The sequence below is a fragment of the Apus apus genome, chromosome 1 (genome assembly GCF_020740795.1).
Source record: "Apus apus isolate bApuApu2 chromosome 1, bApuApu2.pri.cur, whole genome shotgun sequence".
Lineage (NCBI taxonomy): Eukaryota > Metazoa > Chordata > Aves > Apodiformes > Apodidae > Apus > Apus apus.
This window is the reverse complement of record NC_067282.1, coordinates 10,989,136-11,002,533: the sequence shown is the minus strand read 5'-3', so window position 1 is coordinate 11,002,533 and position 13,398 is coordinate 10,989,136. Positions and strand designations below refer to the sequence as shown.

At 43.4% G+C, this 13,398-nt stretch overlaps 2 protein-coding genes across 2 annotated transcripts in view; one reads left to right on the top strand and one right to left on the bottom strand.

The window, feature by feature from the left end:
- Positions 1-955: 955 nt before the first annotated feature.
- Positions 956-3,897, bottom strand: LOC127396439 (basic proline-rich protein-like). The gene is made up of 3 exons (XM_051644120.1): positions 3,810-3,897; positions 1,524-2,142; positions 956-1,285 (listed from the first exon to the last, which is right to left on the bottom strand). Exons 1-3 carry the CDS (start codon positions 3,895-3,897, stop codon positions 1,192-1,194), a joined length of 801 nt encoding a protein of 266 aa, XP_051500080.1. The 3' UTR covers positions 956-1,191.
- SMCO4 (single-pass membrane protein with coiled-coil domains 4) overlaps positions 1,836-13,398 on the top strand; it is a 29,465-nt gene continuing 17,902 nt past the window's right edge. Inside the window, exon 1 of the mRNA XM_051632383.1 lies at positions 1,836-1,926. The gene's annotated coding sequence lies outside the window, so the exon portion shown is untranslated. The remainder of the gene's footprint in view (positions 1,927-13,398) is intronic.

Sequence of the window (13,398 nt, the reverse complement as noted above, 5' to 3'; positions counted from 1 at the left end):
CAATGTCCTGTTGCTAGAGCATCTCTGAGGCTGGAGTGATTACAGTGGCAATTAACTGTGTGCCAGCCAGCATTAGGCAGATCTATTGCTCAAACTTAAGTTCAGGTATCGTTTATTGTTAAGGGTATTTTAGCACAAATATGTAACTTAATAGCCAACAAATTATGTGCTTTATAAGTGTAACAGCTTTACTGGAATATATAGGAAAGCTTCACACATTCATTTTAACCTTTAATCTGCTGGGCTGCATTTTCTCACCTAGAGTCAGCCCAAGGAGGAATGTAATATATTCACATACTTGATCTTTCCTTCACGGTTTTAAGTGGTGACCATTATTGGCTATTTCTCATGGCATTGGAGGTGATCATGTCTATGTTCAAAGGAAGGCACATTTGTTCACAGAATGGCTGTCATGCTTAAAGGTACTCCTTTACTTGACATTGCTTCAGAAAACCCTTTGAGATAACCACAGTGCCAGAGGTGTTTTAGAAAAACACAATTTTATTTCTTCTCTGCTTCAGCCCTAAAGCAGTTCAGTGTTATTTGAACATCAGCAAAAAACACTTTACAACTTCAAAGTCAGATTCTAATCTCAAATTGGGAGTGCACCTCAAGATTAAAAATCTGCCCACCGCTGGAAGAAATTGGTGTTTTCAGCAGAAAGAAGAGCAATAGGAGATAACAACACGACAGTCTCATATCAGTCAATTAGAAGGTATGTTAAGGTTAAGCTAAGGTACCTGACACGAATGCTCTTACACAAAACATGAGGAAAAGGCCAACACTGTTAAGCTAGGAAAGTGTTTTGTAGCTGTTATTAACGTGGAAGAAGGGTAAGATTCTTCCCAACCAACCTTTTCAGTGGAAACCTCTGTGTCAGGCACTCTGCAACCTTGAAGCCCAGGTAATGTCTTTTATTTTCAAAGTGTCTAATCCTGAAAAGAAGAAAATACAATTTGATGTCTGAAGTCTTTTATTTTCTTCCAGTTACACTGTCTGTTTAGGAACTCGGTGAGAGGTCTCCTCTCCTCAGTGAGAGGAAAGAGTACCTCTGTGGTGGAGCCAGCCTAAACCATGGAAACCGGGAAGCAGATACAGGTGTTTTGGGGTCCTGCTGGTACAGAGATAACAGCGATTCGGGCTTGGTGCGACAGGGTTGCTGAAGAAATTCAGTCCTGCTGCTGTCCTCGGCTAGCCCCTCTTCCTGGAGGACGTGGGGACCGCTCTCCGTTTTGATTTTAGCCCATTATTGCAGACTTTCATCAATTCAATTAGCGCTTCCATCCTGCTGATACACAAGAAAGCAACTGCCGTTGTGATTTCACCTATTTTGCCATCCTCCTTTTTAGTTCCCCAGTAAACGCAACATCGCATGACTTGGAGCAGCGCTTCCCGAGCAGCCACCGTGTGGGACCTGGACTCGGACTGCCGATGATTTCCGCACTCTCCTCACCTGCCCCACGCAGCCGGCGGGACGCCACCTGCGGGGTCGGGGGCGGGAAGGGGCTCGGGCTGTAACTCACCCGAACTTGGCCTCACCGGGGGTTCCCTCCAGCCGGGCAGCCCTGAGCGGCGGCGGCTCCTGCCCCCTCCGCTCCCCGCCCGTGCGGCGGGGCTCCCGCAGCGGGGCCAGGCGGGACGGCGGCCCCGCAGCCGCTGCCCGGGAGCCCGGGGCCAGGCCCGGGGGCAGCCGGTCCCCCGGCGAGCGGCAGAGGGCGCCCCGCCATCCTCCGGCGCGGGGCCGGGAGGAGCCTCCGGCGCGGCGCGGCTGCGGCCGGGGCGGGAGCGAGGGGCGGCGGGGAGAGGAGGGAGCTGCCACGTCCTCTGCGCCGGGGGCAGGAGCCCGCGCCTCAGCCCCACGTGTGGCGGAGCGGGGAAGTTGCCGGCGGCCAGCTCGGGCTCTGCCCGTCCCTTCCCGTCCCTCGGGTGAGCCCGGGGAGGGCGTGCGGCGGCCCGCTCCCCGCCGCTGTCCCGGAGGAGGCCGGCGGGGCGGTGGGTGCGGGCGGCGGCGGGGACAGGCTGGGAAGGGGCGGCGGGGGAGCGCTGGGGAGGCGCGGGTCGGGCCCGCCGTGTCCCCCGGGGGAGCCTCGGGCTTGGCTCCCGGGCGGGCCAACTTCCTGCGGACTTTGGCTCTGAGCGCGCCTTCCCGGGGCAGCGGGAGCGGCCCGGGGCTTCAAACCGGGAAGTTCGGAAAGGCGGCGCGCGGGCCGGGTGCCGCGGCGGAGAGCCGGGAGGCGGGCGCGGGGGAGAGCGGCCGCCGCAGCGGGCGCGGGGAGCGGGGTGCGCGGGCTCGGGAAGCCTTCCCCGCGGCGGGGCGGCCCGGCCGGAGCCCGGCGCCCAGCCCCGGCAGGAGGGCGCGGCGGGCGGGACCGGCCGCCTCGGGCGGGGGCGGTGCGGGCGGTGCGGGCGGTGCGGGGCTCAGGTGTGCCCGCGGCTCGGGCGGGAGGCGAGCTGCCGGCCCGCCGGGGGCTGGGATCGCAGCCCCTGAGCGGCACTGCTGGGAGATCCACGAGGAGAGGAACTCTTCAAAGGACTCGCAGGAGAGTTTCAGGTTTCGTGTTTCTGCCTCCTTTTTTTTTTTTTTTTTTTTTTTTTTTTTTTTTTTTTCCCCCCCTTTCTTAATTTCGGCTTCCAAGTCGCGAGTACAAGACCGAGACCTGTGTGTAAGCAGCCTACTGAAAAAAGATTCTCGGGAAGGCATGCAAAGGTGACCCAGGGAAAAAAAAAAAAACCGATGATAATCCGTTCTGAATAGAAAAATGTGGCTTTTGACTCTCTTGTTTCCAGTACTGTGCCTTCATTTGTGTGTGGTTTGTCTCTTTGATGAGGGGACAGGAGTCCAGCTCCTGCCTTTTTGGCTGTCCTTATTGTTGGCTAGCTAAAACCCAAATTAATTCGCTTTCTGTTACATCTCTAAACCGGTTATGGTTCAGACCTTCTTTTAAAGCAGTATAAAAAAATAAATGTTCTCGTGTCACAGAGATTTCCATTCCGGGGTCCTGATCTTGCCTGCAATTTGTATGAGCTTTTTCACGGGTCTGTGTGGTACCTCCCTGGGCTGGGACCTCCTGGGGTTTCCATGTCTCTCTCAGTTTTGAAAATGTGATTGTCAGTTATTTTTAGCTTTCTTCAAAATTTCCTCCTTTAAATGATCCATAAGGCTGTAGGAATTCCCTGATGCCCTGTTTTAAAAAAAATAAAAGTGAAATTAGTTTCTCATTAGTACATTTTAATAACTTTTTGCTCTGTTAACTAGCTTTTAGTGGCCTATTTATAACATAGAGACCTCCAAGGCTGAAGTTAAGAAGGCGGCTGATTTTAGACTGTTCTCAACTTTTGTAGGTAGAAACTTCACTGATCTCTGTCAGATAGATGAACTGCTCCTTGTCACAGCAATTTTAGTTACTGCTTTCCCTCATGCTTTATGGGAAAGGTGGAAGGGACATCTACCAGCAGTTTTGGGTGCAGCTGTCAAATATCCCTTATTGCATGGGAAACTCCAGGAACTACCTGATTCTTTAGTGTTTTTCTCCTTGTGGACTTGCACAGGTCTCTTGTTCTGCTTCTGGAGAGGGTTTTGGTGGAGCTGTTGGCCACAAAGGCAGGGTGATATAGAAGAGCATGGACAGTGTTGGCAGACAGAGATAAGGACAATCCATTTACAGTCAGGCATCTTCAGAAAGCCCTCCTTCTAGGGAGTCATTAGCATGCTTAACACCGTTTTGGGATGTGATTGGTGTTCACTTGGGACTTGGTGGGACTGTTTTGTGTGAAGCATGGGGTATTTAGCAGTGACCACATGCCCACACCTCCTGTCTCTGGAACAACACCTGAGTTTTCAAGCTTGAGGTAGCTTGCATGGAAATTGTCCTGTGTGAGGTGACAGCTCTTGGTCATGCTCCCTAGCTGACCACTGCTTTGTTGCTGCTTGTTTGGAGGTGTGTACAGTAACAATGAGAGAGTGGACTGGTTCCTCTCTGGTTGCTGCTGTATTTGTATGTTAGCAAAATAATCTCAATTATTATTATTTTTTTAATCTTACCGTGTTTTTCCATGCATTAAATAGGCAGGTAAGTGCTTTTGCACATATATGTATATATGTGTGTGTGAAGTACATGCTGATCAGGTGGTAAATCTTTTGGCAATGGCACTTAGTGTCTATGTAATGCAGCTTCCTTGTTAATTTTTGTTATAAATTTTCTTCCTTCATCCTCTTTCTCCCTTGCCTTGTTACTCTGAAACCCAAAAAGGGTTGTCCTGATGGTGTGGCTACACCAGGGGCTAGTGGTCTAGAGGAGCTGAAAGACTTGCTCCATGGAGTTTTGGGAGACCTGCCCTGGTTTAGCAGGTAGCACTGCTGTCACGGAGACTGACCTCAGAAATAAATTGTTCTTTTACTGTGGTATCAGGGTTTCAGAGAACTGAACACTAATTCTCTCTGGTGGATTGGGCTGGGTTTTGCTTTTATTGTTGCAGTCATGCCCTAGCTGCTCCCAAAGCTATCCAGGCCCTTTGAGCGTGGACCTGGCATCTCCCATTTCAAGTACTTTGGTCCAGGTGCTCCAGCATAAAATTATCTGTCTCCATACTGGTCTCTCCATCATGCATTGCAAGAATGGATTGATGGGTGGATTGATGTCTGTGATGTCCAATAGCAATTTCTGTTGCATGCCAATCTGTATGTCTGTGGTTTTTGACTGTTTATGGAAATCCTGTCATCCTTGGAGAAGTGTCTTGGCAAACAGATCTTGGTTGTTGCCTTCTCTGGAGATCCCCTAAGGTTGAGTACTGTACAGGGCCACCAGAGCAACAGCAGGACTGCCTGGAAAGACCAGAAGTTCTGTAACAGGTGCCATTTTTTTCACAAGGTAAGAGATCCTGTGGGGTCTCCATGATTGTGCTGCTCTGTCTTGTTTTGTTTTTGTTTGTTTGTGTTTTGTTGTGGTGGTGTTGTTGTTGTTTTGGGTTTTTTTAATTGCAGTATTGGCTTTCCAGTAAGTACTCTGTGAAGCTGAGAAGTTACCTTCCTTGCTGCCCTTTATGGGAAAGAGTTATGCTGACAGATGTGGGCTCTGGGAGGATTTGCTGAGTGCTTAATCCTGTTTGTGGCTAATAGGCCACGCTAATGTGGAAGGGCATCTCTCTCAGTATATAAAGGTCTTAACTGCTTGCTACCTTGGGGAAATGCGCAGTTAAAATGCTGTAATTGTCTTAGCAGAAGTGGCAAACCATAAGGTTGTTGATATAAAACTCTGTGGCAGTGCAGGCCTCTCCCTCCCTCCCTCCCCCCCCCCCCCCCCCCCCCCTTTTTTTTTTTTTTGAGAGACAGATTTTTACCTGTTAAGGCAAACCCTAAAATAATTGCTGTAGGCAATAGAGGAAGCAGCCTTTGTATGTTTAATGTGGCAAACAGCCAGAGATCAGGTATTTGTGAGCCCTCTAGGCACATGTGTTTCTTAAGGGGATGAGAATGTGTAATAATATTCTCTTTGTTGTCTTTCCCCTACTACTAGTTTAGTTTAAGGGTTTGTTTTGGTTTTTTTTTCCTTCTCCATCCTGCTTAGTTTGATTTATTGGATGTCATTTTTAGTTGCAAAGGAGTTAGTCACTTCTTTCTCTCTTTAAAATGCAAGCTCTGTGCTTTTAGATGTCAGTGTGACTAGAGGTTTCTAACCACTTTTGTAATTATAAGTCTTGTAGAAGTTCTTCAAGCTTAGGGCATGCCTAAATCAAATTATTCTGTATTAAAGTTCTGAAAGTATAAGCATAATTTTAAGTATATTAACAACTTGGCAGAGACTTGTCTGTCTAGTCAGTATGCTGGTCAAAACTTAAATGTAAATAAACAGTGTGCAGTGATAGGACTTTCCCTTGCAGTTTCAGATGAGTGTAGAAGACACCACTTTCAACCCCATGTAATTAATGTATGCCATTTAAGCAGCTACATTATTAAAGACGGGGGCTACATGCTTGGAAAGAATGAGTTACGTTGTGTATTTTGCTGGTGAGATTCTTTGGGGCCGAAAACCTTCTGAGGAAGGTAACTACTGGAGTTCCTGTTTCCTAATGTGCTACATTAAAGGCACGTGCAAAATGGGGACCTTAGTTCACGTTAACCAAGCATTTGGTGGAGGATGTTGATAAAACCAGAAACCATGCTGGCTTTGTAGATGCAAGATGGAGGGTGAGTGATTTTTGACACTGACTTGCAGTATGCAAGACACTTGATTTTTAGGTTTCTCTTGAGCAGAGGTTGCTAACAGTGCCAAAGTACTTGTGTTTTCCCCATTATATCAAGTCCTATCTAAAACAGCTGCAAGGGAAGGCTTCTTCTGCAACTGTAATATATTCTCTCTGTAATTAACTAATTTACATAATAGGAAGACCCAGTGAAAGTGTCCATCTTGAGGAATTATTTTCTTTAAACAGGAGGTAACAGTAATGCTGGGCTTTTCTCAGTCCTTTGCAGGTGCCTGTGGGCATCCTGAGTTGAAGAAGGCAGGTACAAAAGGAGTCTGGCTGCAGGCAGAGTGGGTGGGTTCCAGCCCACTCAGGTGGTTATTGACTTTTGGCATGATGGTAGGAGGTCAGGGGAGATAAGTGTACAAGTTCTGTGAAATGGCCAGATGTGCAGTAGCAGGAATGCTGAACTCCTTATTGGACTTGCCAATGCCTGCGAACCGGGCTGGAATGTGAACTCGTGGATGGTGCCCTAAGCCTTAGTGCCTCTTACCTGCCCCCCTTCATGATTCTTCTTTTATCTTGTTTGGATTGCATGTTTTCCATTAGACTTTTTCTGATGATCCTTTGCTTTGCACTGTGGTTACCTGTATTTTTCTCTCATTTTTACCTCTAGCTGTTCTTTGTCAGTTTGTCTGATTTATTTTTTTTAATTGCATCATTAGATTTTTCTCCTTCTTTGCATCCCCCCTGCATGTTGTTTACACTTGTTCTTTCTTTATTCATCATCTTATATTTTTCCTCTTATAACTCTTATCCTTAGAGGAACCAGTTTTACTTTTGGAGACCAGTCCTTTCTTATTGACTGCCAGTTGCTTTTATTGAAACTAATTTGCATTCTCTGCTCTTATTGTGCTAGACAGAGGACTAGTGATTTTGAGTAAAGCTCTTTCCCAAAAGGCTTTGCTCAGAAATTGTCTCTGTATTTCACAAAAAGAGTGGAAAATAAAGAGCAGCATCAGAGTGAAATCTGCTTCTGCCTAAACCAATGTGTTTGTGTCTTTGTCACATGAAGAGTAGAAATGTGGCCTGGCCTGCTGCAGTCACAAATAACTTCTCCAGGCTAAAATGAGCTGGTGAAGTGGGGGAACTGCAGAATGACCTGGCCTTATATTTACTTGTACAGGCACCCCGAAGACTCTGGAAATAACTAGTCCAATCCATTTTGATTGGGACTGTGTATTGCCTTGGTACTTCTGTTTACAAGCACTTGTGTAGCTGTGATTTTATTTTTTATTTTGCCATAGGCAGCTCTAAAATAATGTATTAAAAATAAAGATACACTACAGTTAAAAAGTTGAAGTGCCATGGTTGCATGATGGTAAACTTGGAAAAAAAATAAATTTGAGCAGGTGGCTGGGGGGACTTGAATGCTCAAAGTACTGACTGCATTCAGATGGGTTCTTTGATAAGGGTCTTTAATAAGGCTTCTTGAGCCTTATTAATTGCTAAATATAAAAACCTGGTGTTCGGGCCATGTTGATTTTGGGCTTTGAGTCATGCTAGAGGTATGGATAATCATTATTTGGATGTACCAAACCTCAGGGTGCGTATCTGTCTCCTCAGACTACTTTCTGTTCATCAATTGATCTTACTGCTTTTTCACCCAGTTTCAGTTTGGTTTTGCTTGACACCTTGGTTTTGTTTGTACGTTTGGAAAGGAGTTCCTTGACCATGGTACAGTGCCTAGTATCAGGTCTGGAGAGGAGGTGTGCTGTTACTAATACTCATGGAAGTGCTTTGCCTCTAAAGTGTTTATTCCCAGCATGATTGCTTACTCGTAGTTAGACATCAGTAGCATCTTACACTCTGTATAGCATTGTTGCACCATCAAAGACCTTGTGCTTGACTTTGACAGCCAACTAGAAGGATAACAAAAGTATAGAATCGTTTGGGTGAAGCTGCAGGATGCAGCTTTTAGTTATAAAAGTGCACCCTCAAACGTAGTTTAAGTACATGTCTGTCACAATACAAGTAAGATTCAAGATCCCAGAGCCTTTTATTAGACCTTAAAGGTGCCAGTATGAAAGATGACTCTCAGCCTGCAGCTGTACCAAAATAAAGGCTGAGGGAATTGACCTGTAGTTGTTTGTTTTTGCAAACTTAGGTCTGCTTAGAAACCGATGCACTTAGTGGACCATGTCTCACCATCAACCCACTGCACCCACCATCATGGTGCAGCCTACTTTGGATGGCAAAGCATACAGTTAAAATCAACACAGTTTAGGATAAAAATGAAAGGATAAACATATGTCTTAAAGGGCTTGAGTGGTTTAGGTCAAGATGCTGCACAGCATCAGAAAACCTCAACTTTACTTAACTGATACTGTCTAAAGGAGTGGCTTGTAGTTATACTGTTACAATCTATGAAGTATGTTTGAAGGCTTGGAGGCTTGGAGTTACTTGTGGTGAGTGACCTTAGCATGGAGGAGAGGGCTGCGTGTCAACTTCTTGCCTAAATGTTTGGGTTTGATACCATTATTCACAAGTTTCATTTCAGTCTGCAGAGCAAACCTTAGCCAGTTTCCCTCAATTGTTTTAAGTATTTCCTACAGTGGTAAGAAATATTTAACAGGATAGGAAACAGATGTCTGTAAGAGTAAGATTTGCTCTGAAATCTGATTGCCTGAACTATTTCTGAATCTTTTACATTTCTAAAAGTTGAAGCTGGCTGACTTCTTTCTGTTGCTAGTTTGTTTAGCATGTTAACTCATTTACAGTAACCTTCAGCAAACTTGCTTTTGCTTTTTTTTAAAATTACTATAAATTAGGGAAGAGAAATGGAAATATTTATATGCAATCATTTTATTGTTTCCATGTCTTCCAGCTTTAGTATTGCCTTCCTGAGTGGGAGAAAGTGAGACCTTTTTTGTTCTGTGCTTAAACAGAACAAAATGCAAAAGCCAATAGTAGAAGTAGGAGTGAGAATCCATTTGACTTTTCAGATCCTTGCCTTTGTTAGTAACAGGATGGGTTATTACTATTGAGCATCATGATTTTTTTTAAATAAGGAAGTTACTAAATTTAATGCATGCTTAAGGGGAAGCAAGGGAAATTCCAAATGCCTCAAGAAACCTGTAAGAATAGATCTCTGGAGCAAAGTCAGGAGCAAGCAGAAATATTCAAGTTTGTCTTTATGTCTTAACATTGATTTCCTCCTGGACTAATTAAGTCCCTCCTGACACTGACAGGATGTAGCTGCACAGGGCCTGGCAGACTGACCTACACTTCTCTGACTACACTCTCAAATAATTAGGCAGGAGTTGGATCTTCTCTGTAAGCCTTCTAGCTTTTTAGTGCTGTGCTAAACCTAACCTGCAGTGCTGAGAGAGTCACCTTTCTTAGTTTAGGCATAGCCCCACTCTGACAAATGGCTTCAGCTTTTGAGCTAGAGCTGGTTTGCAACTGATCTTCTCTGAAGAAGAGTGAGGAAGATTCAGTGTGCATGTGGTGTACCCCTCCCTGTCTTGCCCCATGATTTTGGGTAAATCAAAGCTGTTGACAGCTGGCTTCATTGTTTGTTCCTGTTCCCTTCCTCATTCTCTGTGTATGTTCCTGAGATGCCCAACTGCCAGTGGGTGGTTAGTCTCACCTTCCTTTGTGACTTTGAAAAACTTATATGGGCTGGGTTTTTTTATGTTGGTTTGTTGTTTTTTAGGTTGAGTGGGTTTGTTGGGTTTTTTTATTTTAGAAGAAGGTACCTGTGTACTTGGTGCTTAAATTTTTAAGATCTGGATGTGGTTTTCTTGGAAAATTGTTTTTTCTCTGTGCCTCTCCCAACAGTGAAAAGAACCTGCTGGCCCCTAAAGCTTTTCTACTTAATGCACTTCCTTGACCTTTTAAACCACTTTGAGATTTGAAGGATATAATCCTGGATATTTTACATATCCCATGTTGCTCAACCAAATTACAATTTTGGGGTTTTGAGAGGTATAAGCTTTGATGATAAACACATTTTTTTCCTGTATAACTTTATAGTCTGTGCTGGGCAATCCTGAAGGAGAAATTCAGTGTGAAGAGAGATCTTCTGACAGTTTTGGCCTTAGCAACACTTAGAAGCACAGGAGAGGAAGAATTAAAGGAAAGAGCTGCAGTGTGCAGAGTCTGAAGAATTAGCATTAGTATTTTCAGCCCCTTTTTCATATGATACAAGGAAAAAGATGACTGGAGGATGAAATATTTCCCTCGGTACTAGCAGAGAAGCACAAACAGTATTTGAGAGCTAGATAAGGCCCCACAAGCAGCAGAAGCCTATTACATTGCAGAACCTTTCTGAGCTGTGATCAGTGTTCTAATATACAGTTTAAGAAACAGTCAATAAAACGTGTTTTCTGGGGTTTGAAAAGACTTCCTGGTAGTGACTCCTCTTCATCTGTAAGCTGCAAATGCACTTTGTAATCCCCATATAATGCAATTCAAAAGTATTTTTAAGCTTAACCTTATTTTAATTAAAAGGAGGCGTAATAGCAGGATATTCTACATTGCATGTTTGCTGAACAACATATACTGTCTGGATAAATGACTGAAAACTTTGCTACATGGCATTTATTTACTGCTGTCTTTTGTGTCAAATTTTAGTTGTTACTGGCTTTTTCTTTTTTGTGTGTGTGAAATGAATGGGTGTCAGCTTTTCTTTGAATATTTTCATTGTGTGAATGTTCTTCTTGTGTGAAAATAATATGCTGTGTTACTAAAAATAAATAAAATTTAGGTTGTAGGCATATGTTTTAATATTTATTTTTTTTTCCCTGTAAGAATTACAGTAGATGGTGAAATTTCGTTAAGTTCAAGGAGATATATAGTCCAAAAAATGCTATTTATGAAAGTTTATTTCAAGTTATCTACAAGAAAGAGAACACGCAAGGAGGGGGTATATGATGTTTTCTTTGGAACATACATTTGCTGGATACGTTTTTAAAGTTTGCTAATTTTTTAAAGGTTGGCTGGATAGCCAAGGAAATCAAAGAGGGAACAGATCACGGACATATCTGTTACTTCAGTGCTATGAAGTTCCTATAACTTCCATCTCCTATCCAGGTATAAGCTGTGCAGGAAAGGGATATGCAACTTCTGTTGAAAACTTTCAGATTTGCTGTTTCTCTGAGCAAGCTGGTTTTTGGCTGAGCCAGTTAATTTTTACTGCTGGGCCATCTATCGGTATTCCATTGTTCTGTAAAAATTTGTGGTTTCCACTGTTCCTGACAACCCTGGATAGGCAGTGATCTCTTCCCTCCAGACTCACAATACTAGCAGTGTAGTGGCATCAGCTTTGTGCAGGTCCCTTTGAATTCTGCTGTCAGTTGTATTTCTTGTGAATAAAGTGTTGCTGTTGCAGAATTCCAGGGAGCCCTGAATATAAGCGTATCAATTATGTGTCAACACAACAGCATCTGTCGTTGAAATTGGGTATCATTTATTTAGCATCAGCATAGCAAAGATCTGGCTGACAGCCACAGTAAAATATTTCAGCAGAAACTGCTGCAACAGGAGCCATCTCTGAAGTAATTCCCTGAAATTCAGGTGCTCAAACATAATCTTTTAATAAATTCATAAGACATTAGGGACCTTAAGCAAAAAGCTTTTCAGATTCCACAGTCTTGTCTACTTCTGTTTCTTTTTCATGTCTTTTTGTTGTTGTTTCTGCTTTCTGAAGAAAGACGTATATGGTTTTGGGATGTATATATCCTGTGCTTTGGTATCCTTTTTTGATTTTCCATTTCATATTCCAGCACTTTTTTACATAAAAATTCCAAATGAATGCAATCAGCGTTGACTTTGGGGAACCTGCTTAACTGTGAAAAAGGCAAAGCTTTCAAATAGGAGAGTAAGAATTACATGCCTTTTTTCCTGAAAGATATGTAGTTGTTTGTTTGTTTGGGGGGTGTTATTTTTTTGGTGGGTGTTTGTTGGTTTTGGTTTTGTTGTTGTTGTTTTGTCTTTTCCTGATTAACTTAGTATCTCTAATCTTCCTCACTTTTTCTTAGGCCTTATCTAAGTAAGCTTCATGTTCCCAGAGATGTGAGTGAGTCAATACAGTAATTTCAGAAAGCTAGGAAAGCCCCCAGTCCTTAAGACATTCCATTTGTCATGAGCAGAATTGCCAGGGTTCAGTAAATATTTTAGAGTATCTGTGGGAAATTGGGAACCTGGATCACTTTGCTTTTATGGACAATCCTTATCATACTTTAAGGAGGTAAAGAAGTAACTCTTCTGTTTAATTCTGTTTAATGTTTAATATTTTGTAATAGTCAGTTGTTTGATTCTGATGTAAGTATCTTTTTTAAAATGAAAATGGGAAGATCAGAGCTGGAAAGCAGAATATATGACAGAAAGACTTGGGGTCATGTAGCATAGCCAGGTGTTCACCTGGTGTTCCTTTTACTGACTAGGCTCCAGTCAGTGGACTGTCAGGCCCTATCCCTTCATTAAATACAAGTTTTTCACTTGTGTGCTAAAGAAACTCCTTTTCAGGAAAGTGTTAAGAACAATACAGAGATAAAAGTAGTTGGGAGAAAATATGGATTGGATTTTTAGTGCTGGCAGACAAGCTTGTCGAATAAAGATGAGCTATTTTTTTTTAAGGATTTTGGTTTTGTGTTTTTATTTTCCCTGAGGTTTGAAGTCCTGTGAAGTTCGGTTTCTCTCAGAGGGGAGAGAGAACAATGAAAGGGAGGGAGGTCTATCATATAATCTGCATTTTAAATGGGTCGGTTTCTGTTCGGGTAGAAAAGAAATAGTAAATTTGGATTAACTCTTAACTTCATAGTCTCAAAAGAAATCATGTATCTAGAGTTAAGTAATGAAATGTCTTTAGAAAAATCAATGCTACCTTTATCCAAGCTCAGTTTGTTCAAGAGGTCAGCTTTGTCGCTGCCCTGGGAAAGCTTGAATGTAATGATTAACCTCTTTGTGACTGTTCATGTAACTTCTGGCTTTCCATCTGGCACTTTATATAAGCAAAGATGATAACAGAATGCTGTAGTACAGTGGTATGTGCTATCTGGGGAAGAATCTCTTTCCAAATCCCAGATGCAGTATGCATCAGCCCCAGTGAAACTGAGAGGAGCCCATTACGAAATCTGATTAGCTGTCTGCTCTCTAGACAAGTTAAAATCTCTGTCCAGTGTGGTAACCAGTGATGTCTAGCTGCTAGCTTAT